Raw genomic sequence first — 21,357 nt, 5'->3', positions numbered from 1 at the left:
GGAGGGAATAAGAAAAGAAACAAAGAAGTAGGCAGGTGTCCAAAAAAGCTGTGAATCCATCCAGCTTGTCTAAGAGGATGTGATCAGCCTGATTTGTCTCAGAGAAGCATACTGGTAAATCACCATCATCCATGCTGCCCAGTCCCAACAGACATTAGCCACCTGACAGTTTTTCAGGGCAGGCATAGAGACACGGTAGATGAGCACAGGAGGAAAAGAGTGTCATGCTGTAAGCACAATAAATACTCACTCAATTGGTTTCCCTCTGATCTCAGACATGATGGAGCTCTCCCCTCCCAAGTACTCATAGCACAGGCTGAGAAAGTTGTATATTACAAAGGCTGCAAAGACATCAATCAGAGTAAAATGACAACCAACTTAAAACAGGTGCAAGGACCAAGAATACAGGCAACAGACCAAACATTAGCAGGGACTGCTTATGCAGCATCTTTCCCTTCAAAGCACTCCAGATTATTTTCACTGCATTTATAGACCTACCTCAGCACTCACAAGACTATCTGAACTGGAGTTTGGCCAAGGTCCCAGACCAGTTCCATGACTCATGCCAAAAGGGTCACACGACCATTTGAAACTGTGGTCAGTCTCTGTTTTACTTGGCATCTGTAAGATGCCATTCTTTACAGGGTTCCTGTGCATTATTCCAGCACATTACAGTGGTACTAAGTAATCTGGAAAATTATCTGTGATCCATCAACCATATCTTATCTTCTGTATTTAACCTTTTAGGAGATGAACACAGTTTCTCTCTCCAAGGTAACCAGCTATAGACATAAGAGTTGGAGACACAGAGGATTTTTACCCATCAGCAAAACTCTGTTTTCATGTCTGGTGGAGATTTTTGAAAACCAGGCTGTGCTTCATTTCTTCAGAAAGTTGAAACCTCTTGTGTATGGAATAGCCTTCTCCTTGAGCCACCTCTTTTCTGCCTTCCCCAGCAATCTGGTACAGATGAGGAAGAGCCTTCTCAGACTGACCGCTAATACTCCACTCCATTTCAATTCTCTTCAAGATTCAGTTTTGCTGATACATATAAACTGAGGTGAAGACACTGTGGGGAGGGCTCTCATCATAACTACAGACATGTTTACTTTTCATGGGATCCAAACCCACTTAACTGTGCACGGAGTAAGCCTGTATGTGCCCTGTCTGCGACACTTGACTGGTTATAATCACTGGTGCTTCCTCATACAGTTGTAAGATTTTTAGGGCAAGGACTGTACCCCTAAGTTTGCCACATACAGCCTTCGGGCAAAATGACACACCAGGTGATCCCTCTTTCAACGTTATTTTCTATGGCAGTCTATACCGGGACATTCCCTGGAATGCCAACACTCAAATTCTGGTTTTGGCCCCCAGCATTGACATAATACAAAGAGAAAATAACTTGGGATGGAAACAGAAATCTCAAGGAATTTTGAAATAAGACAAAAGCCTAATAATGTGCAGTGCTGATAAGGTGACCTCACCAAGCAGCTGGTTATTAGACCTGAGGTCAGTCTACCTGCATGGATGAACTTCCAAAGTCAGAGACAGACATCACCTCTAATTCTTCTAGAAGCATCCAAACTATGCCCTGGAAAGGAGGTACTCAACGCACTCCAAAATGCTCATAGTCTCAAAACGTTATATTTATGGATTGTAGACATGCCTAGCTGGCAAGAATGCTACAGCAGATAAAAACCAGTGGTATACCTGCTTCTATGTATGTAATTGGGTATTGTTATTCCATCTGTAATCCTTGTTATTGAACAAAGTTAGGTATGTTCACACAGCCATGATTTTGCAAAAGCCTTAATTAGGAGAGAAAATATCAACCGTGGAAAACTTACTTAAATAACTGTGGTAACCCCTTTTGCCTGCAATTTTCCTGCAGCTTAGATGACAGCACCCAGAGGAAGAAAAGCTGAGCTTTTCCTATTGCCCTCCAGTGACACCTGCCCTCCGGTGTGGTCATTACAATACCAGCTGCCCATTCCAAAAGCACTAGGGAAGAAATGACATCAGAGAAAAACAAACAAAAACAAGTAACAAAGAGAGGGGGAAATATCTGCCACTCCATCCCCAAAAGAAATGAGTGCTAACTATCAAAGCTGACCACACCAGGAAAAGAGCTCTTCTCCCATTCCTGATCCACATTCATCAGACGGTGCTCACGACATCAAAAAAAAAATTAAATAAATCTACTTGTGTCAGTGTTACCGACACCCAGGTTTGTACAGCAGCAGAGTCATGTGAAAGAGCAACACCAAAACATGCTCCTCCTAATGCACACTGTGAAATGCAGCTCATAAATGGCCCAAGACAGCTTTCAAAACGTAATTTGTAGGGTCTTCTCCCTCCATTCCCTAACAGCTCCTCCCCACTTCGTTATCCAAAACCTTCCCAAAAAAAGAACGGATAAGGTAGATGACAAGGAAGGGGAAAGAACAAAAAGCCTGCTGTTTCAAAGCATTTCCCAGAAAAACCAAGGGAGAGAACCTGCTGACCAAAGGTGCTTTCACCTCCACCTGTAGTCTTCTTGCATAGCCTAAAGTGCTGAGGCAACCTCCGGAGCACAGGCTGTCTCCTGAGCAGATGCTCAGATGTTTGCAAACTTCCCCAGCAAGCGAGGCAGAGGGATACTGGCTGTTGCTAGGAGAGGAGTTTCACAGAGCTTCCTGCTAGACCTACACATGCATGTAGAGCAGGGAAGGAAAAAAACCCCCAAGCCCAAACAAAGATGCCTTCTGAATCACGTGTGTGCATTTGCCATCTGCTGCTGCATCTCAGAGCATTGTTGTGGATGTGAAGGAGGCCCTGCTGGTCCTTTCAGCTGATTAACTTGTTCACATGGCCAGGGGCACCTCTCTGCAATGCAGATCTCACCAAAACAGCTGCACCAAGGAGTTACAATTTAATGAGGGTATGGTGATAAACTGTCCTCAAAAATACACTGCCAGAGTGCAGTTTCTCCTGCTGGGTGGTAGAGGCTTCCTTCTGGAAGCAATAACAGAGGAAGTTTAGATAGCCTTTACTGGAGAGTAACTGTTTCCCTCTCATGCAACGCTAGTGGCATTATCTGCAGCAGATAAACCAAAACCAAAGCAATCGTTAACTCATCCTGAACATGGCACCCTCTCTTCTGCAGGACTCCAAAGCTGTTACACCTCACAAACCCCAGCATGTGGTGGCTGTGCTGCCCTGTGCAAGCACACAAGTGGCTGCAGGATGGGACCAGAAGAATACATTGCTAGCAAACTGCACCAGGAAAACAGGACAAAGCAAGTGCCTGGCTGCTGAGTAAGTGCTGTTAGAAGAGCCAGGGGCTAACTGATACCCCGCTTTGTAACACCCAGGTAGAATCAGATATTTGACTTTACACCTTCCTGAAGCAAAGGACCCACAGAAAATCATAAAATTTGTCTCTACAGAACATTGGAGAGAAGGCTCAATATGTCTTGTCATGCTCAGAGGCCAGCAAGGGAGAAGGTCAGGTTGGACAGGGCTTTAAGTAACTCAATCTAGTGAAAGACGTCCCAGCACACGGCAGAGAAGTTGCACTAGATGATCTTCAGAGGTCTTTCCTGACCCAAGCTATCCTATGATTCTATGATTTTCAGTCACTAAACAAGCCATGATCATCCAGTGAGGCACAAGGTAAAACTCTGTCTCAGTAGGTGACAGTGATGCTTCCACCACGTTCCCAAACAGAAGCAAAAGTTTTCTCAGGGCAGAGACTTCCCACCTCCCCCATTTTCTGTGCGACCCCTCCTTACCTTCATAGCAGTCCCGCACTGTGCCAAAGTAAACATAGTACTGGTCATTGGTGAAGAACAGGAGACTGAGCCATGAGTCAAAGGCATAAATGGGCACAATGAAGAGGATCCGAACAATGTAGCGCTGTTCATTTGGGCAGCTATAGCAGCGAAGATGCATGTAGATCTGAGAGGACAGAGAGGGGAGACCAGGATCAGCAGTATATGGAGTAGAGAGGAAAAAGGAGAACTGGAGAGTCAGTTGGTCCAGGAAAAACAAACTCAGTAAATCAGCTCAATTGCCTCCAGCAGCCTCAAGGTGATTAAGAAAAAAAAACCACAATAAAACCCCACCCCCAAAAATAAATAAATAAATAAAAACAACAAACCACTAAAAAAAACCCCAACACTGTATCATATGGTATTGATATAACATCCCTTAGTTTGCAGGGAGAGGTAAGGAAGAGGAAAAGAAGTGGAGGCATTTCTAACCTAGTTTCTTATAGGAAATTAATTTACTGTTATCATCACCCTGCCCGTATTCTTTTGTTCATACCTCTTTTTCCCAATTATCAGTGCTATATTCCTGCTATCCTAAGTACCTAAGATTCACCACACTGCAGGCTGCTTTTCTCTGAAGAGGGCAGGTACATGCACTTAAGCGCAAGCTCATTGTAAACACTCTCACTCTCTTGGCAGTTTTGCATGCTTTTGAGACTTTCACCTGAAACAACCTAAGAGAGCCCTTCACAGCACTGCCAAGAGCTGATAAGCCACAGCCCATCTGCTCAAAAAATGCTGTTCTGCACATTGGTGACAGCACAGCTGCAAAGTATCAGCCACTAAGGGATGACCAAGCTCGTGCAGTGTGCTCAAAGGAACCACACAGCCACACCACTTGTTTTGTCTGACTGTCTGCACACATGCCAATCCCTCTAAGTCACTGGCTGGGGGAGCACAGTGTCCCCACCCTACCTGCTCCCACCACTCATAGTTTGTTAGCCATCATTAAATCCCACACCTAAGATGCTTTTTCACACAATATCCACCTCCTGGAAAAGGTATTGACCACAAACATACCCTGAAGATGAGCACCACTCCTGTAATGGTGTAATAACACGGCCAGAGCTTTGGCACAAGTTGCGGGTACGCTGTCGACCAAAGTCAGCAGAGGGCACATTCTCCAGCGGCAAGGCCTCCATACAGCAACCCTCATCAAGCTGCTGTCCCAACTGCTGGAATTAGTAACAGCTGGCTTATTACATACATGCCTCACAACTAACCGATTTTGCTGCCTGAAGAGGCACAAGCATTTGTCTGAAGCTTCACTCTGCATTCAGGAGTGCTGTGAGGATTCTCCATGGTCTAACGAAGCATACGTTGATGATCTCACCTTTCCCTTGTAAGGGAGAGGGGGGTGACTCTCCCCAGCTGTCTGTTGCTCACCTCTCCTTGCCTCCCAGCCAGATTTGGTCAAAGTCAACTGAAGGGCTCAAAATACTTCTCTCCCATGGGGTTTCCTCTCCCCAACCCATGAGGTGCTCAAAAACCCCTCACTTCCTGAGGAGAACAAGTTGAAAATAAACTAACAAACCTTAGGGATATTTTTTCCTTGTGACAATCCCAGTAACGCATCTCATCCAGCACAGGAACAGCTGACGCCAGAGTTCAGATGACTCCAAGCTTTGCCCTTGGGATGTCACAAGAGCCCTGCAATTCATGCGCCTACGAGAGCACAAGAACTGTTGCCTTGTAAGAGGACAACAGTGCATTTCAATCAACAGTGTCTCTCTGGTACTGACCTCCATTGGTTTCTTCAGAGAAGGGCATCAATGCCTAACTATGCAATGCTATACTGCAGAGGAAAGGTTTCTTCCTACCCTCAGCAGGTGATCAATTTGACAAGAGGATCCATGGCACTTGTAATTGTTACCCAAGCTTGTGAGACTGCAGGGGTTACTCTTATTCATCAGTCACTAATCTATTTTTGAACTTCACTAGCCACTATACTCCATCAATAGGCTGTAGTTTTCTAGATACTAGTCATCACTCTGGAATCTACGGACCGACAGGTACAAAACACAGGTTGATAAATAACAAGGCTTGTGGGTCCCCACTGTGTTTTTCAGTTCACATGACAACCGCATGAAAGAGAGGTAGGGAACAGGATGCAGGGTTTGACTTGTTCTGGCTCCCAGGACACCTGCCTCAGAAAGAGGGGAGGGGGAAAAAAATTAAAATAAAACATTTCCTGCTACTCCTTTCTGCAGTGGAGTTCAGCTTGTGGAATCCACTGGCACAGGAGATCAAAGGAGGTATGTCAAACAACAGATGACCACGATCATTCAGCTAACAGCTGACACAATAACAAAATTGCTAGGTTCAGCTACAAGACCTGGGAAAGGATGGCTTGAGATAACACACCTTTCTGCAAACACTCAAGAGATGGCCAAATGTTTTACATCTCCTAGTTTTAAGGAGTTTGCTTTCTCTCAATTCACACTATGGAAACAGTCTGGACCTGGGTGTAAAAAGGCCTTCATATAAAAGTCACCACCTTGATCAGCACAGATAATAAATTAGACCCCAAATAAGAGGTTCCAGTACCACTCCAGAGTCTGCAAATCCCCATCACACAGTTGTATCTGTCAGAGTTATGCCAGGGGATCAAATGTGTTCCTCCACGTGCGGAAAAAGGGTGAGAAGTATGAGTGACAGGTTTTACCTGATGGCAGGTGATGAGCAAAGCTGTCCACACAAAGAAACCTGAGATAGCCTGAGCAGCAGTGGTCATGAGGAATATTGGCTGCTCCACAGCTGTGGGGCTGCCATCCTCCGGCATCCAGGAGAAGTTGGGAGCCACAGCTGGAGTGGTGGCAGCTGACCCCAATCTGGGGGCCACAGTGACGTCAGTCATCACTATCATGGTGCTTTCTGGTGTGACGTTCCAGTTGGGATTCTACAGAGCCACCCACAAGCCAAGACCTGTCAAGGAAGAGAACCAAAAAGCAACTGAACCAGGCTGAAATGACTCAGGAGCATAACAGTGACAGTACTTTACATCTCTCACATGCCTTTCACCAGGCTGCTCACATGCTTTACAAACAGGACCTGGAAAAGCCTGCCACTGCCACCCCTCATGATACAAGAAATCATGTGGTACTCAGGAACCTCTCTACCACTCAACACAGCCTCCCCAAGACCATGAAACACTGCCGCCGCCGTTGTCACCACCCTTCTGCAACAAAAATATTTTAGAACAAGATGAACACAGCATTCACCTGAGACCAGAATGAAGTATCTAAATAATCCATACTGGAAGATGATGGGCACACCTAAATTAACAGCTCTACTTTTCACAAAAGCACTGACTATTCTGCTGTCTCCTAGTCTTACGGTTAGCCTGCCAGAGTCTTAGTCTTATGGTTTCATCTTGAAGGCAGTGGAACAAGCAGCAGCAGGCAACAAGAATATGTACCACAAAGTGTCACTGCACAGCAAGGGGGAAAGAAGAGCATCCTTATTCCTCCAGCAAACAATCCGTGCTCCCCTACTGCCATTTTGAAATCCATACTCAACCCAAATCCACACTCAATCCAAAGCACCTTCATTGGAAGGATATGCTCTGAAAGCTCTCCTCACTAGAAGAACACGAAAGTGATACTTTTACCAAACACTGCATGACATGGTACACTTAGCCAGCCTGTCATTCATTCTAACTTAGCATTGTTTTCTACGTGATGTGAGTTTAACCTGATTGGCTTTTAAAAGCCAGTTGACCCATGAAAACATACCCAGAATACAAGGATATGCAAGATTTCAAGGCAGCATGACCCTTGGTCATTTTGTGGATGAAAAGCTATTTTCTTTTAATGGAACAAATTCTTGAAGGTCTAAGATCTAAAGCGGCTATTATTTTCAATTTGGTTGTAAGCAGGTTCTAATGTGACGTTTGGATTGGAGGAAGATAATCCACTTAAACCAAGATCGCAAGGAGGCAGCCGTTGGTTCTACCCACTAGAAGAGCTGTTTCTGATGTGGTTGTAGTAAAGACAGGGTTATCAAGAGGAACAGCTTCATACTGCCACCTCCCAATAACTTCCTAATAGTTTTTGGGATACCCTTTCTGTAAAAGTGCAAGACGTAGCTCTCACACAAGCCTTTAAGATCAGCAGACGGAAAGGACCTTAGAAAAGCCAACAGTCCATTGCCACAGCTTACAGCTGCAGCAGGGAAGGACGTGTATGTCATTTACTGACAGGTCACAGCAGAACACAAAAAAGAACACATACCTGCAGATGAACTGCCCCAGCCTTGGTTCACCCAAAGCCACAGCGCAAATCGGGGAACAAGCACCCAGTAAAAGCAGAGGGCCAGAAGCAAATCACTTCCACATGCACACTGAGGTGCGCAAATGGCTCCTCCAGCACATGCTTTTCCAAACCACACACTTGCACCAGTGGCGTGCAGCACTCTGATGGTACTTACACCACATGCCACCTCATTTCTGCTTGCTTCCTCAGGGGGAAGAGAACAAATACAAATCCTGGAAATATCCAGATCTGTTTAAGCAGGTATTATCTTACTATAGAGGGAGCTGCACAACTGTTATGGTTCAATTTACAAAACAATCACCAGACTTGGCTTTTCTTTGTTCTTTCCAGCCATTCTTTTTCCAAAATATCCCTGCTCTGAGTTACAGCTTTCCATAACTGCACATACTGAAGAGTAATTCCCTTCCAGTCCTGATCAGCACACAAAACTTAATTGTTTTAAGTTTCATAGCATACACACACAGCACATTATCTGTATCTAAAAATTTGGGCAGACAAAGGCTGGATGGAGATGTCACAAGGTAGCAAGGTTTTTATGCTTTGAGAAGAAAGGGATTTCTACCCAAGTGACATCTAAAGTGACTGGACACTCACAGTGCTGAGAGTGTTTCCACTAAACTCACAAAGGGCAGATCTCAAATGAAATCAGAGCAGATGCACCTGTGGTTAACCTAGCTCTAAATAAAGTCCAGCCAGCTGCAATCCTGCACATCCCAGTGCACTTTGGGAGTTATGCAAGAGAGGAAGCTGCTAAGCCCTTCCTAAAGTTCATGGGGGAGAGGATCTCTACTGCAGACCACCAGTGGCAGAAGGGACAGATCCTGGAGCTCTACATTTGAGCTAATCAAACCACATTGATAGCACAGACCCAAATGTAGTGCCAGTAACATCAGCAGAACTGAAGATCTGAAAGGGAATTCCTCTGCTTCTCTACAGTCATTTTAAAAGAAGCTGAAGCAGCAAAAAGTGATCAACAAGCATTTTGATGTGACAAGGGTCATGTATTCAGAAGCAAGGACACTTACTTACAAGTTCAAGCTGTGTATGTAACCTTAACACTGCCCCCTTGTGATTATACATCAACTGTCATTAATTACATGACTACGCATCATTCTTCACCTAATCCCCTCTAATTCACACAGCTATTGAAACTAATAACTCTTTCCAGCCCTGTGTTCTGAAAGAAAACACACAAACTTTCTTAATAGGGCTCCACTTTTCCTACCCCAAACCTCACTCCACAAGCAACCCTCTCTGCTTCTCAGGGTTGCCCCCAAAGACAACTTATTAATTGCGTGATACTTTTTATTGGTTGTAAACGTCAGCTTCCAGTTCATTTTCCTTGCTAGTGAAACACGAAGGAACAGTGTACTCACAAATCTGCCGAACTAACATACACCTTCCAAATTATCCCTTCTAATCTCCTGAAGTCCCATATAGCATTGCCACAGTGACAGGTATAAGCAGTGCACAAAGCTATTATGAAACACCACTGTACGCAATAAGCTGACACTGTAAGAGCAATTCTGTACTATATTTAAAAAATAGGTAATAGCATGGATGATTGGAACCTTAACCAGGCAAGTGGATTCCGACTCATTTACCAACACCAGCCCAGAGCCTGCTAGCTCCTCTTTTGTCTTGTTAAAAAGAAAAACATGAGGGTGGGCTATGGCAACTCTTAAGAGGCCTTGTCTCCAAGATGCCTCTTCCTTACTGTGCAACGGGACGCAAGCCCAGCACATCATTAGAACAGGCTTCCAGCAAAGGTGGTGCCTCAGAGCACATCACAGCAAACACGCTGCCTTGACAAGCTACAGATTGAGCACCCTGGTGTAAGTAGCTTCCCTCTTACCTGACACAGTAAATGCATTTTGATACTTGTTTCTTGGACACCTACCTCCATCGCACCCCAGTGTCAGTGCCACAACACATACCTTCCTGCTTCATCTCACGTCCAGAGAAAAATGCCTTTTCCAGCAGCCACAAAGCCATTTTACATTCACCTCTATCTTCTCCAGTCTCCCACTTTGCTACTCCAGCTGTGCAACAACCTGACAACATTTAGGCTACTAGCTGTGATCTCTTTTCTGTGTACTCCTCCCATCTGGCTATATCTCTCTGTTGTTTCTTGTGCATTTTAAGCTCCTTGGGACAACCATCTTTTTGTTCTCTGCCTGTACAGTTCCCAGCACTGTGAGGTACCAAACCAGGGTACTTGACATGACCATATGGCAAATTAGGGGCATTTGGAAACTTGAATTACCAATGTAGTACAAACCAAACCAATCTAATGCATGAGAAATGTTAAAGAGTTCCTTACTCATCTGCCATATCCTTTTTTCTCTGCCCATCTCTTTCACCTGCACCTTATTGCTTCCATTTCAAGAGAGAGTAAAGTCACTTGCATACTTACTCTCCCTCTAACGGAGGGTTCTGCTGATTATACCAAAGGAAAACATTTCAACACTTCTAAATTTCACTCTTGAAGCTCCCCCGTCTCCAGCTGACTACCGTGCTCCCCCCGCAGGTAACCTGCAATATAGCATGTCTCAGACAGGACCAGGAGAACGGAGAGCCAGGAAAAGCACCAAACTTTGGAAACTGGAAACACACAGACAGAAGAGTACATCTGGGTAAACGCACAGGGCTTTCGGACACGGGCTTAGGTGTATTTCAAGATGGCCACAGGAAACTTGGATCAGCTGGTAAGATTCCTCTACATGGGTATAGACCTCACACAGCCCTAGTGTAGCCCAACAACCCCAAACATGGAAGGCAGAGATGACACCCCCATTCCCAATAAGCTGCAATGTGTTCCTGCCCAGGTGCCATTACAAGTTACACACATTAGAGCAAGACAAGACCTTGTACTGCTAAGGCATTAGCTTAAACACCAACCTACTACTGACTTAAACTTACCTAACAGATCTTCTGAAAGCACTTTAGGACTACTTGAGTCTGCTCTCAGTGCAAGGAGGAGAAAAGAAAGTAAAGCAAAGCATGCGCTATTTTTATCAAGATAACTATCCTGATAAAAACCTAGAGATGCAAACCACTATAACTGAGATCCTTGATAGGGAAGGGGCTCCAACCTGCATGGGGAGCAGTTCTGTTAGAGACACCACACTCATGTAAAGCTAGTGGGGACATGTCCACAGGGCCTGCATCCACAGAAATACAGCAGCACAGTAATTCTCGATCAGGAGCAGATTGCCATTCCTGTACCTTTTGGAAACAGGCCTTCTGTCTCTAACATTAACATGGCAGCTTCTTCCACTGAAAATAAAATCAGAACAATAAACCAAAGGGATATGGCATAAGTGAAAACAAGAATCTTCAGTTCTGGGCTTGCATAAAGGCATGGAAAACGTTACCAGTGACGAGGAGCTATTTCTACATAACATAAACAAACATAAATACATAAACCCCATGTCTGACACAACAGAAGTGGGGTAAGAGGAGGGAAGAAATGTTAAAGCTTGGTCCTTCAGTTCTGAACACATATTCAATCACAGAGTCTAGTAAAGGAGGAGTGGGCTGCCTGCTCCAAGCAAGACCTGCTCCGTTGTGCTGTTGGTGACAACGCAATTGCTTTGCCCTGGTGGCAGTAGGAAAAGAACCCCAAATGAAATGAAAGCCATTCTCTGCCATCTGCACATACAAACTGTTTTTAAAATAGATCATCTCCTCCAAGGCTAAAGTATTTATTTCTAAACTGCTGAGGGAGCAAAGAATGATACACAAAGCTATCCCATGAAAGAGTCTTAACAGCTAAGCCTCCTTCTGCTGTACAAGACATGATACAACAAAACATGCATGACCTCGCTGCAAGGTTCTCCTGGAAAGCTACGAAGCAAGAAATTGCTCCTCCTTAAAACCTACTCCACACTTACTGTAGTTTTAAATATCCACCATGCTGAGCTTTGTTTATGTTAACATACCACAAAACCATTTCCTGCTCCCCTCTTAAATTCTTATTCCTCCAACAGTTTTTCCATTAAATTATCCTGATTCTGGACACAAAAAGACAAAAGCAGAAGTGCCATGCAGTGGATGACATAGTCTGAATTTTCTGCACCTATTAGGACACAAACAAGAGCTCTGCATTAGTGAAAGCAGGAGCTTCATGGTTTTCAGAATGTCCCCTAGGCTTAACAAGGTGTACAAACACACAGGACAAAATGGTTCAAGGCTTATTTTAGACTATTTTAAGAATGCCTAGAATTGCCAACTGGGATCAGCTCTTTCCTTTGTGTTAAGCATATACTGCAAATTAATAGTTGGTTTAAGGTCTTTTCAATCCACAAAGACATAGCATCACCAGCTGATTTGGGAAAAGGTAGGAAGAAGAGAAGGTAGAGAGTCAGGACAAAATAACATTGTATAGTAAGAGTGTCACTGGTGCAGCTCAAATCAGTGATAGCAACAAAAGAAAATCAAACGCTTTAAAATGTATTACCTCTTAAAACTGCTTTTGCTTTCTAGGTTGGCATCTAGTTTACGTAGCTATGAGACATGAAAAGGCCCCAACAGTGCATTTTTAAGCTCTCCAGCAGCACTTCTGAAACAAGCTGTGAGTTAAGTGTGTGACGCAACATACAATTTTTACTAGTGCAACTCATTTACATTTTACTATTCATGGTGGGTAAAGCCTTCTTAATGTCACGTCAGCGAAAGTCACCCCACAATATGCACTTCATACACAGGCACACACACATAACTCAGCTAGAAGACAGGCATTTGACCAGATTTACAAAACACAGTGATTGAATCTACAGTTACTGCACTTCATATCAGCTTAATGCACTTCTCTCTCTGCACAACAAATTCACATCCAAATGCAGTTCTTCACAACGTTAGGTCTCCAGAGGAATAAGCAGTCTGAATGCTGAAGACATTTTGCCCAGTCACAATTTTCAAAACAGCTGTCAGTACAGTCAGTGAAACAAGAGAAAAGTGTCACTGGGACATAAAAACAGTAGTGTCAGCACAAGCGGTGCAGAAAGACCATTAGCCTCAGAAGTAGAAGGCAGAGGAGTCAGGCACCTAGAAGGACTAAACCACAGAGCAAGGTACACACCCACTAAGCCATATTCAAGAGATGATCCAATACCTACATATACATAAGATCATACCATACGCACAATTTAACCTTCAAAAAGGCCATGCAACTTCTTTTCTCTTTTTAAGGAAATTAAACACTGAGAATATCACAGGATTCTCCTCCACTCCCAGCTCACACAGCCCCCACCCGTTTTGCCAATCCACACACAGTCACCCAAAGAGAAAGCAGCTTCCCTTCCCCATGCACCCATTTAAAAACCCAGAATCAACAATAAAACCCTTTTACCCTGAGCCATGCACTCTTCATTCCAGAGTTTTCTGCTCTATTAATTTTTGTTGTCTCGCTGTAGTCACACAGCCCTCCTCCCCCCATCCTCCTCCTCTTGTTTTTTTGGGGAGTTTTTTGGGTTTTTGTTTTGTTTTGTTTTTTTGTTGGACTGACCCACTTTTGTGATAGGTCAACATCCAACATCCAGTCCCTTTTTTGGAAGGGGCTAGGGAAAACAGAGAAAGAGGGAGGGAGAGAAGGAGAAGGGATGTTCCCCAACCTTCCAACCGCTCCTTTGAGAGCAGGATCAAGCACACTTGGGCCATGCGCTGCTTCCCTTTCCCATATTCCCAGCAATCCCACTCCACACAAACCAGTCCAGCCCTCTGCTCTCAGGGGAGAAACACAGAAAGACTACAAAGATATTCTGCAACTGGCAGGGGAGAAAGAGACAACAAGAAAAAGGATGTGTTGTAAACACTTATGTCCAGTATGACAGAGGAAGTTTGCATTTCATTTTCCAAATTCTCAGGAACAAAGTCAAATCAGAACTTATTCCACCACTACTTGCATTCACCCTTTGCCACCTCTGAGGGCCAAGACAGAGGAGACAACAGTTTTAAAGTTGCCACAGGGTATACAGTTACTCTAAAAAGAATCAGAAGTCAAACTCTACAGCAGGATCAAAAGCCACTGAACTCATGGCAGCCACGCATGATGGGAGGGGTTTTTTATATTGGAACATACCTTTCACATAGAATGCAACATACAGAATCTATCAGATCAGATCCATATTTAAATTCAGTAAGTAAATGTGCTGGAATAAGTCAGACATCTTATCACAAGCCTAGGCAACTGTGCAGCGATGCATATGAGGCAGATGGCACATCTGACTTCCCTAGCAATTATTCTCCAATGCAAATACATAGCAGTGATGAGCACTGCAGAAGTAAAACCAGTGATTCTCAACAAAGCACCCAAAGCCACTCACTATGAAGCCATCCTGTTACTGCTAAGATAACATCTGATCTGCTTATTTTTGTTTCTGGGTTGTTGCTGGGTTGTTTGTTTGTTTGTTTTTAATTCTGGACATAAGATACATGCATCCTCTTCTTAATTCCCCAAAATCACCAACTCCTGATTTCATCACTCCTGTTCAACACTGACCCCTCCACACTTCTCTCCTGCCCTGCTACTCCATCAAGAAAAACAAAACCCCTACAGATTCAAACTTCTAAAAACAGGATTAGGAGCTCTGTATTCCTGGACTCCTGGGAGAGGAGAGTTCCTCCCCACACAGAAATGCCAAGCCCTAGATACATCAGCATTACAGCTTTGCTAGTTAGAGAATGAGCACAGATACAGCACTTCCCTTACAGGAAAGTCACCTCTGGAAGCTCGCAGGCTGAGAGCAGTGCTTGGGGGAAGAAACCATTCTCACCCTTGCTGGCTAAAGCACAGCAAGTAGAAACAGCATCAGAGGGGAAAACCTTGCTCAGCATCCTCTTCCAAAGGCTACCTACATCCCAAGAGTGGCTAGAAGCTGCTCACCCTTTCCTGACGCAGCACTGACGCTGACCACAGAGGTTTGCAGAGAAGTCACCAATACTGTCAGAAGCTGACAGATGCCAACAGCTACTAAAACAGTTCAAGGTGATTCTGAAATCCTCCCCCCCCCGTCTGTGAAGTCAGCAACAGCCATGCATTTTTTTCTGTACATAAAGGGGCACATCAGGTGTGCACTTAAAAAAAAAAAAAAGATAAAAATGCAACCAAATTTTTCCAGACACCGTAACATTACATTACCCAGTTGGATGAAGTTGTCTAAATAGGAATTTATAGGATTAACTTCTAGCTTAAAACTCTGCTGTAAAATCAGTGCCATCACAAAGCCATTGAGACAGGGGAAAGAAAGTCTGAAATTCAGCAGAGTATGGAGGACAGAGGACACTCCCAGCTCCCATGGGACAATTAGCTGCAAATAGCTTTACCCACCACTAACCAGCCTCTCCTAGCAAAGCTGGCAAGAAGGAGACAAGATGTGGTGAGCCATGGAGAGAAATTCACTCTTTTCTAATCTGCCTCCTCAGGTGACTGGCTTGTCCAGGTTCATTTTAAGTGACTTGGACAGAGGCATAGCTACTTAACGTTACTGCTGCATGGGCTGCATCTGTGATGACCAGGCAACCGCATGCTCCCAGGCAATCAGCTCAGCAGCCTCCAATAGCATCCATGTCATACTTTGTAACCTGGGGAGGGAACGCTGGGCCGGCAAGGTCAGCTTTTAAGGTATTATCTCATCTCCTACTCGAAGCCTTACTGCTGCACTACATAACATGTTACAGTCATTTTCTTTGTAGAACCAGAGAGACCTTTTTCTACCTTTTTGCCACAGAGTTGACTGGGGCCACATGTACAACATACCCACGCAGAGAGGAACATTTTCAGGTTAAACAAAAAATTAGAGGCTGTGACACCATCCCTCTATGCTCTTGGTCGCTCTCCATTATACAATGCCCTCAAATAGCTGATCCTTTCAATATCATCAGACTCCCAGGGATTGTGACTGTAAGACAGTAACGGCCATATTCCTATCATTTCAGTCCAGAGATAGACTTGAGCGTGGGGAGACAAACATCCAGATACTCTATGGATTAAAGGACATTAAATGCTGCACATAAGTTATTTCCCTCTTCAGATTTCCTTTAAATTATGTCCCTCAGGGGCTATAAAGATGTGGTCACACTCAGATATAGCACAGTTCCTGGGCAACTTGCCTATACACTGCATTTTCCCTGGACACAGCTTGCTCTGTTGCCTTCCCGGACATGTTCCTTACACAACCACAAACAAAAGACCCATCGAGGTTGAGCTGATTTTCAAAGACTAGAGAGAACCTGGCTATACGCAAGTACATCCAGTCCCCTGCCTCTTCCTAGAGGTGGAAGACTCAGAGGTGAGACTCCTGGAGGCTGGCTGCAACTCACTGCTTTAGCTGGCAGATTTTCAACTCTAAAACCTTCCTGGGGAATTGATTCTCTGAAAACATGTCCAGTTGCTCTCTCCCAAAGTAGTCCATGAGGGAGGAAAAAAAGAAAGAAAAAAAACCCTAAACCACCAACAAACACCTTTTCAAAAGGGTATTTCCAGTCCAAGCTCTATCATATTTTGCAGTTATTCTAAATAAGTGTTTTAATCTCTCTCATCACAGTGTCAAACGGCTTTCAGAGTCCCAAGTGTTCTGGTAGGTTGTAATGTCTTGGCAGGAAACCACTGTTCCACCACAAGAAAGCAAACCGCAAGAGGTTTGGGAAGAAGCAAGAACAGCACATACAACACACACACACCACTTCAAGCAAACAGATGGGCAAGTCAGCACACACAACGCAAACACAACACTATTCTCTACACCACCTCAATTTTCCAGGGCCTCAGCGAGTGCAATCAGTCACAAGCTCTAAAAGAGAGAAAAGCTTCTTCCCCCAGCCCTGGCTGTTCAGTAACACACAGCAGCTTTGTTACGCAGAGAGCTAGCCACAGTCCTATGCTAGGAGAGCTCTACCGTGCAATGGTTAAGTACAATTTCTCTCAGAGGCTGTACTATTCTCTTGATTCTGCAGACAGCCGAACCTGTACATTCACTGCTGCTTTACATCCTTGGTTTCCTCAGTTTTAGCCTGGAAACCCTGTGAAAACTAGTCACAGCAGTGGCCCCTCAGAATCAGCAAGTCTGACTTGCAACTTCCTATTTAACCCCAGCCTTCAATACTTTGAACAATGTAACGCTCTTGAAGCAGCTAAGACCAAATCACAAACACCTCCTGAGGTATTTACTGCTCCCACCAGCCATTGCTGGAAGTGCTCAAAGACATCCTTTGAGCTGCTGGAAAATGAAACTGGCATTTCTGCTCTAGAAGGAGCAGGCAAGAGCTCATCTCCATCGCTGCAAACATAAGCCAATTAAACAGGAGGGGAGGAGGGATGAAGGGTTGTTGTCTTAAGTCAGAACATGATTATTAGATGTTTTAGCTAACAGTAGAAACTGGGTAAAGGCACTGACATTTGGGGGGGAGGTGTTTTGAAAGTTATTTTAATTATGAGTTGAGGGAAAAAACCAACCCACCCCTCCTTTATGCACAAGAAGAAAAGAACCCTAATCCCACAACTGCAAACTGCAAAAGTTCATCTCCCAGCCTGCTACCAGCAAACAGGCAAACAAGCTGACAGAGAACAAGGCAGATTTCTAGCTGGATTCTGTCAAATTGTTAGAAACCAGCCAGCTCAGAATGCTTTTGTTATGCCAAACCAGCTAGTCACGTTGAACTTTATTTTCTGACCAGCTTGTGCATGTTTAAGAACCTCCCCTTCGAACTGCCACATGTCCCAAGGAGACAGACAAATAAAAGTACAACAGATGCCTGAATGATTGGGAGGTGTTCTTCCCCTTGCCCCACATTTCCAAAACACAACCCATTCAGCAATCTAAACTGATTGTAGAGACCTGAGCAGAACACAAAGAAAAGCATCTTCCCACACCACCAAACTGGTTAGAAACACTGACTTCGGTAGCAATGCTTTCCCGATCATTTTACAGCAAGACCGAATCACTTCTGCCCTAGGTGCAGAGATAGCCAGCCAGCTGCTGCACACATGCCACTTAAGGTTTACAGCACAACCATATCAATGGCAGTATTAAGGACTTCAAAATTGCTCCACTGGACCAGAGCAGACTTGAAGCCCATTTTTGGGGGGGACAATGGTGAAAAAAAAGCCTGAAGTTGGTCTTTGTGGAATACCTTCACCCTAAGAAAAGCTCCCCCTAAAGCCTATTGTTTAGTACTTGGTCAATATCCTAAAAGTGTGAGAGTTTATTTTTTCCAAAAGCACCACACAAATACAAACCTGTAGTATTAGAAACCTGAAAAACACAAACATTTCTAGAGAAATCTCTGGTCCCTTTCAGGGAGGCTGCTAGGCTTTTAGACTCAAGGGTAACTTCCAGCAAGTTTAAGTTCCAAAGAACAGTTAACTATTACGTTAAAAAAGCCAAGTCTCTTTTAGTGGGATGTATGCTTTATCACATTTTCATCTACTGTTGTCTTTTTCTTGCAGGACAGGAAATAGACATTTCTATTCATCCTGTTAGCCTTTGCCCTATTACTGATCAATACCTTCTATTTTTCACTTTAATGGAGGTAAACAGTCTCCTCTCTAGGGAAGCCTGCCTATGTCTTCAACAATAACTCCTGTTTGAGCCCCTTACACTGCAAAAGCAGTTTCAAACTTTCTGTAAGCAGGAACCATCTTCAGTATTTCCTCTACATTTCCCACTCCTCCTCCTCTTGACAGCTTCACAGTGTTCCAGGCAGCTTTGATAGAGCTGTCTCTGAAACCACTCCAGTCCCTTTTCTGGAGCACAATTCATCAGAATTCAGTCACTCACATGTTCTTCCAAAGCCCTCTTTCCACTACGCGTTGCAGTTCCCAAGATAGAATTAGCCTTCGCGGTGCAACTGAAATTTCAAGGCACTGTGAGCATCCAAACAAGACCCATCACAACTCAGCTGCACTACAGGAGCACACAGGGCCTGTAACAGCCTCCTCACCTACCACATCAGCACACGTACTGTGTCTCCCCGTTAGTCCATTCAGCCTGAACCAGAGGAGGCACAGCAAACACAAACCCAGTGCCCACCACCCTGCTTGGGTCTACCGTGCTCCCAGCCCAGCTGGGGCAGAACACACCCTCGCAGACAGTGACACCCACCCAGCACCACTGAGAAGCGTGACAGCACCAGGGGCAGGGATGGGGCATGGGGAGGCCGGGTGGGCTGCAGCAGGGACATGCTGAGAGGAGGGGGGGAATTATGTGGGCGGCGCGGGGGGCTGCATGGGAGCTTGTGGGGAGGCGCGGGATGGTGCGTGTGTGTGCATGGAGGCCAGGCAGGAGGAAAGCGGGTGGTGGGGAGAGGCCGGGGGTGGCCGCCTGCGTCGAGGGGCAGTGGCGGGGGCTGTACGGAGGGGAAGGGGGGCGGCACACCGGGAGAATGGGTAGGGGGGCTGGGGGGCCCGCACCGCGGGGATCGCGCAAGCCACGCTGGGGAACGGGAGGAGGTAGGATTAGGGGGGCTGGGCGGGGGGGGCGGAGGTCGCGACCACGCCAGGCCGAAGCGGTGCGTAAGGCCTTTGTGGGGGTCTCGGCGAGCACCCCCCCGCCCCCCCGCCAGCGCGGCCCCTCACGCCCGCCCCGCGCCCCGGCCACCCTGCCCCCGCCACGTCTTACCTCCCGGCGGGCGGGGCGGGGCTAGGCTGGGCTGGGCTCGGCCCGTGAGGGTGAGGAGGGGTCAGGAGGGGTCAGGTCGGGTCGGATCCGGTCGGGTCGGGCCCTGCCCCGCTGCCCCGCGGGCGGGCGGGCGCCGGCACCGGCGCGGGGGCGCTGCGGGCCTCAGGAGCCCATGGCGACGCCGGGCCCACCCCGGCCCTCCGCGCCTGCGCATGGTACGGCACGCCCCGCCCACTCCGCGCGCGGGCGGGGGCGGGGCAGCGGGAGAGCTGGGTGACGTAACCGCCCAGCTCTTAAAGGGGCGGCGCCGGCGCTCGGCCGGTGTGGGTGGCTGGGCTCGGTTGCTGCAGCGACCCGCGTTTCCCTGAGCCGGGCGGCTGGGGTGTCCGGCGCCCCAGCAGCTCTTCCCCCTCCCGAGGCCGGTTAAGGGCTGCACTGTGCCCAGGAAGATCCCCCCAGGCAGATTTCCACCTCTACCTCTGAGACGGTTTCCCAAAAACTCCAAGGAAAAACATATGTGTGGGTGCTGGAAACCAAAACTGTACCTCGACTGAACCTGGAACAAGAGATTTTTCAATCTAGAAACAAAATAACCAAAACCCCCTAAAACCAAAACCTGGAAAAAAAAAACAAACCAGCAAACCCAATCCTAAACCCTGAAAACCTTTAATATGCAAGCAAACTGCGGGGGGGCAAGGGGAACTGTGTTAGCAAGAGGAGGAGATACCCCATCTGAGACATACCTGATGAGACCTTCTGCCTCTTCACAGAGGCACTCGCCCTCTTCTTTTGCAACATGCATGTGTGGGGCTGCTATCTCCCAAAATGGTGGTGCATTTCCCTCCTGCCCCAAAAGAGCTACAGTCGAGGCCCTGCTGCCTCTGCCCACTGCAGCGAGGCCCAGCACTCTGTGGAGCCAAGGCAATACGGGGGGGGGGGCAGGTATTGTCTTCCACGTAGGCAACATTCAAAACAGTATTGAGAAGGAAAAAAAGTCCAGTTTCACTCCGATGCCTCAAAAAACACACTCAAAACCGAGGCAGGACCAACACAGGATAGAGGCAACGGGACAATCCCCTACACCCCTGAACTTCCCTCCTCTTTCTCCTTCCTTGCCATCTTCTCTCCTCTGAGGAGCTGGAAGCCCCACACAGCAGGCAAACAAAGGAGAAGCTCTTCCTGCTCAGCTGGCAGAGAACAAGCTTGGAAGGCATTTGCAGTCACCAAGATCCACCATTTATTCCCAGCAGGTGGTTCTGAAAAATCAATTTCAAGAGTTTTTACACAGCCTGCAAGAAACAGGCCTCTCATCTGGATAATGCAGGGAAGCGTAACTACAGGAGCAGCGATTTAAAAATAAATCAGTATTAAAATTTAGTCATTTACTGCTAGGACAGGTTAGGCAACCAAAGGAGGAGAAACCCAAACAAACCACACTACCGCAGGCACTTTACAGGGAGGTTCAGCATGTTTGCATCAGGCACCGTGCTGCTGCCAGGTGCTCAGCGCTGCTGCGCTGACCCCTCTCCTTCCCCTTCCTCCATGATTTAAGTTTGAGGATAGAAGAAAGCAAGAAAACATAAAACCCAGGGTCCACCTCTGTTGAACTCTGTGCACACCCAAAGCCAACAACAGCATGGAAAGGCCCCA

At 46.1% G+C, this 21,357-nt stretch overlaps 1 protein-coding gene across 3 annotated transcripts in view; it reads right to left on the bottom strand.

Moving 5' to 3' along the window:
• The window catches only part of TMEM184B (transmembrane protein 184B), a 30,626-nt gene extending 10,704 nt beyond the window's left edge, over nt 1-19,922 (bottom strand). The window contains exons 1-4 of one of the 3 annotated variants that reach the window (XM_037389374.1): nt 19,708-19,922; nt 6,481-6,740; nt 3,777-3,942; nt 251-341 (exon numbers count right to left, since the gene is read on the bottom strand). In XM_037389374.1, the coding sequence (XP_037245271.1) occupies nt 251-341; nt 3,777-3,942; nt 6,481-6,681 (458 nt within the window). In that variant the 5' untranslated portion in view covers nt 6,682-6,740; nt 19,708-19,922. Of the gene's footprint in view, nt 1-250; nt 342-3,776; nt 3,943-6,480; nt 6,741-13,236; nt 13,349-19,707 lie in introns of those variants that run through there. The other 2 variants (XM_037389376.1, XM_037389375.1) reach the window with 2 other exon arrangements.
• Between the last annotated feature and the right edge of the window lie 1,435 nt (nt 19,923-21,357).

The sequence above is a fragment of the Falco rusticolus genome, chromosome 5, assembly GCF_015220075.1.
Source record: "Falco rusticolus isolate bFalRus1 chromosome 5, bFalRus1.pri, whole genome shotgun sequence".
Classification (NCBI taxonomy): Eukaryota; Metazoa; Chordata; class Aves; order Falconiformes; family Falconidae; genus Falco; species Falco rusticolus.
The sequence above is the reverse complement of the archived record's forward strand: the minus strand, read 5'-3'. Positions and strand labels throughout refer to the sequence as shown.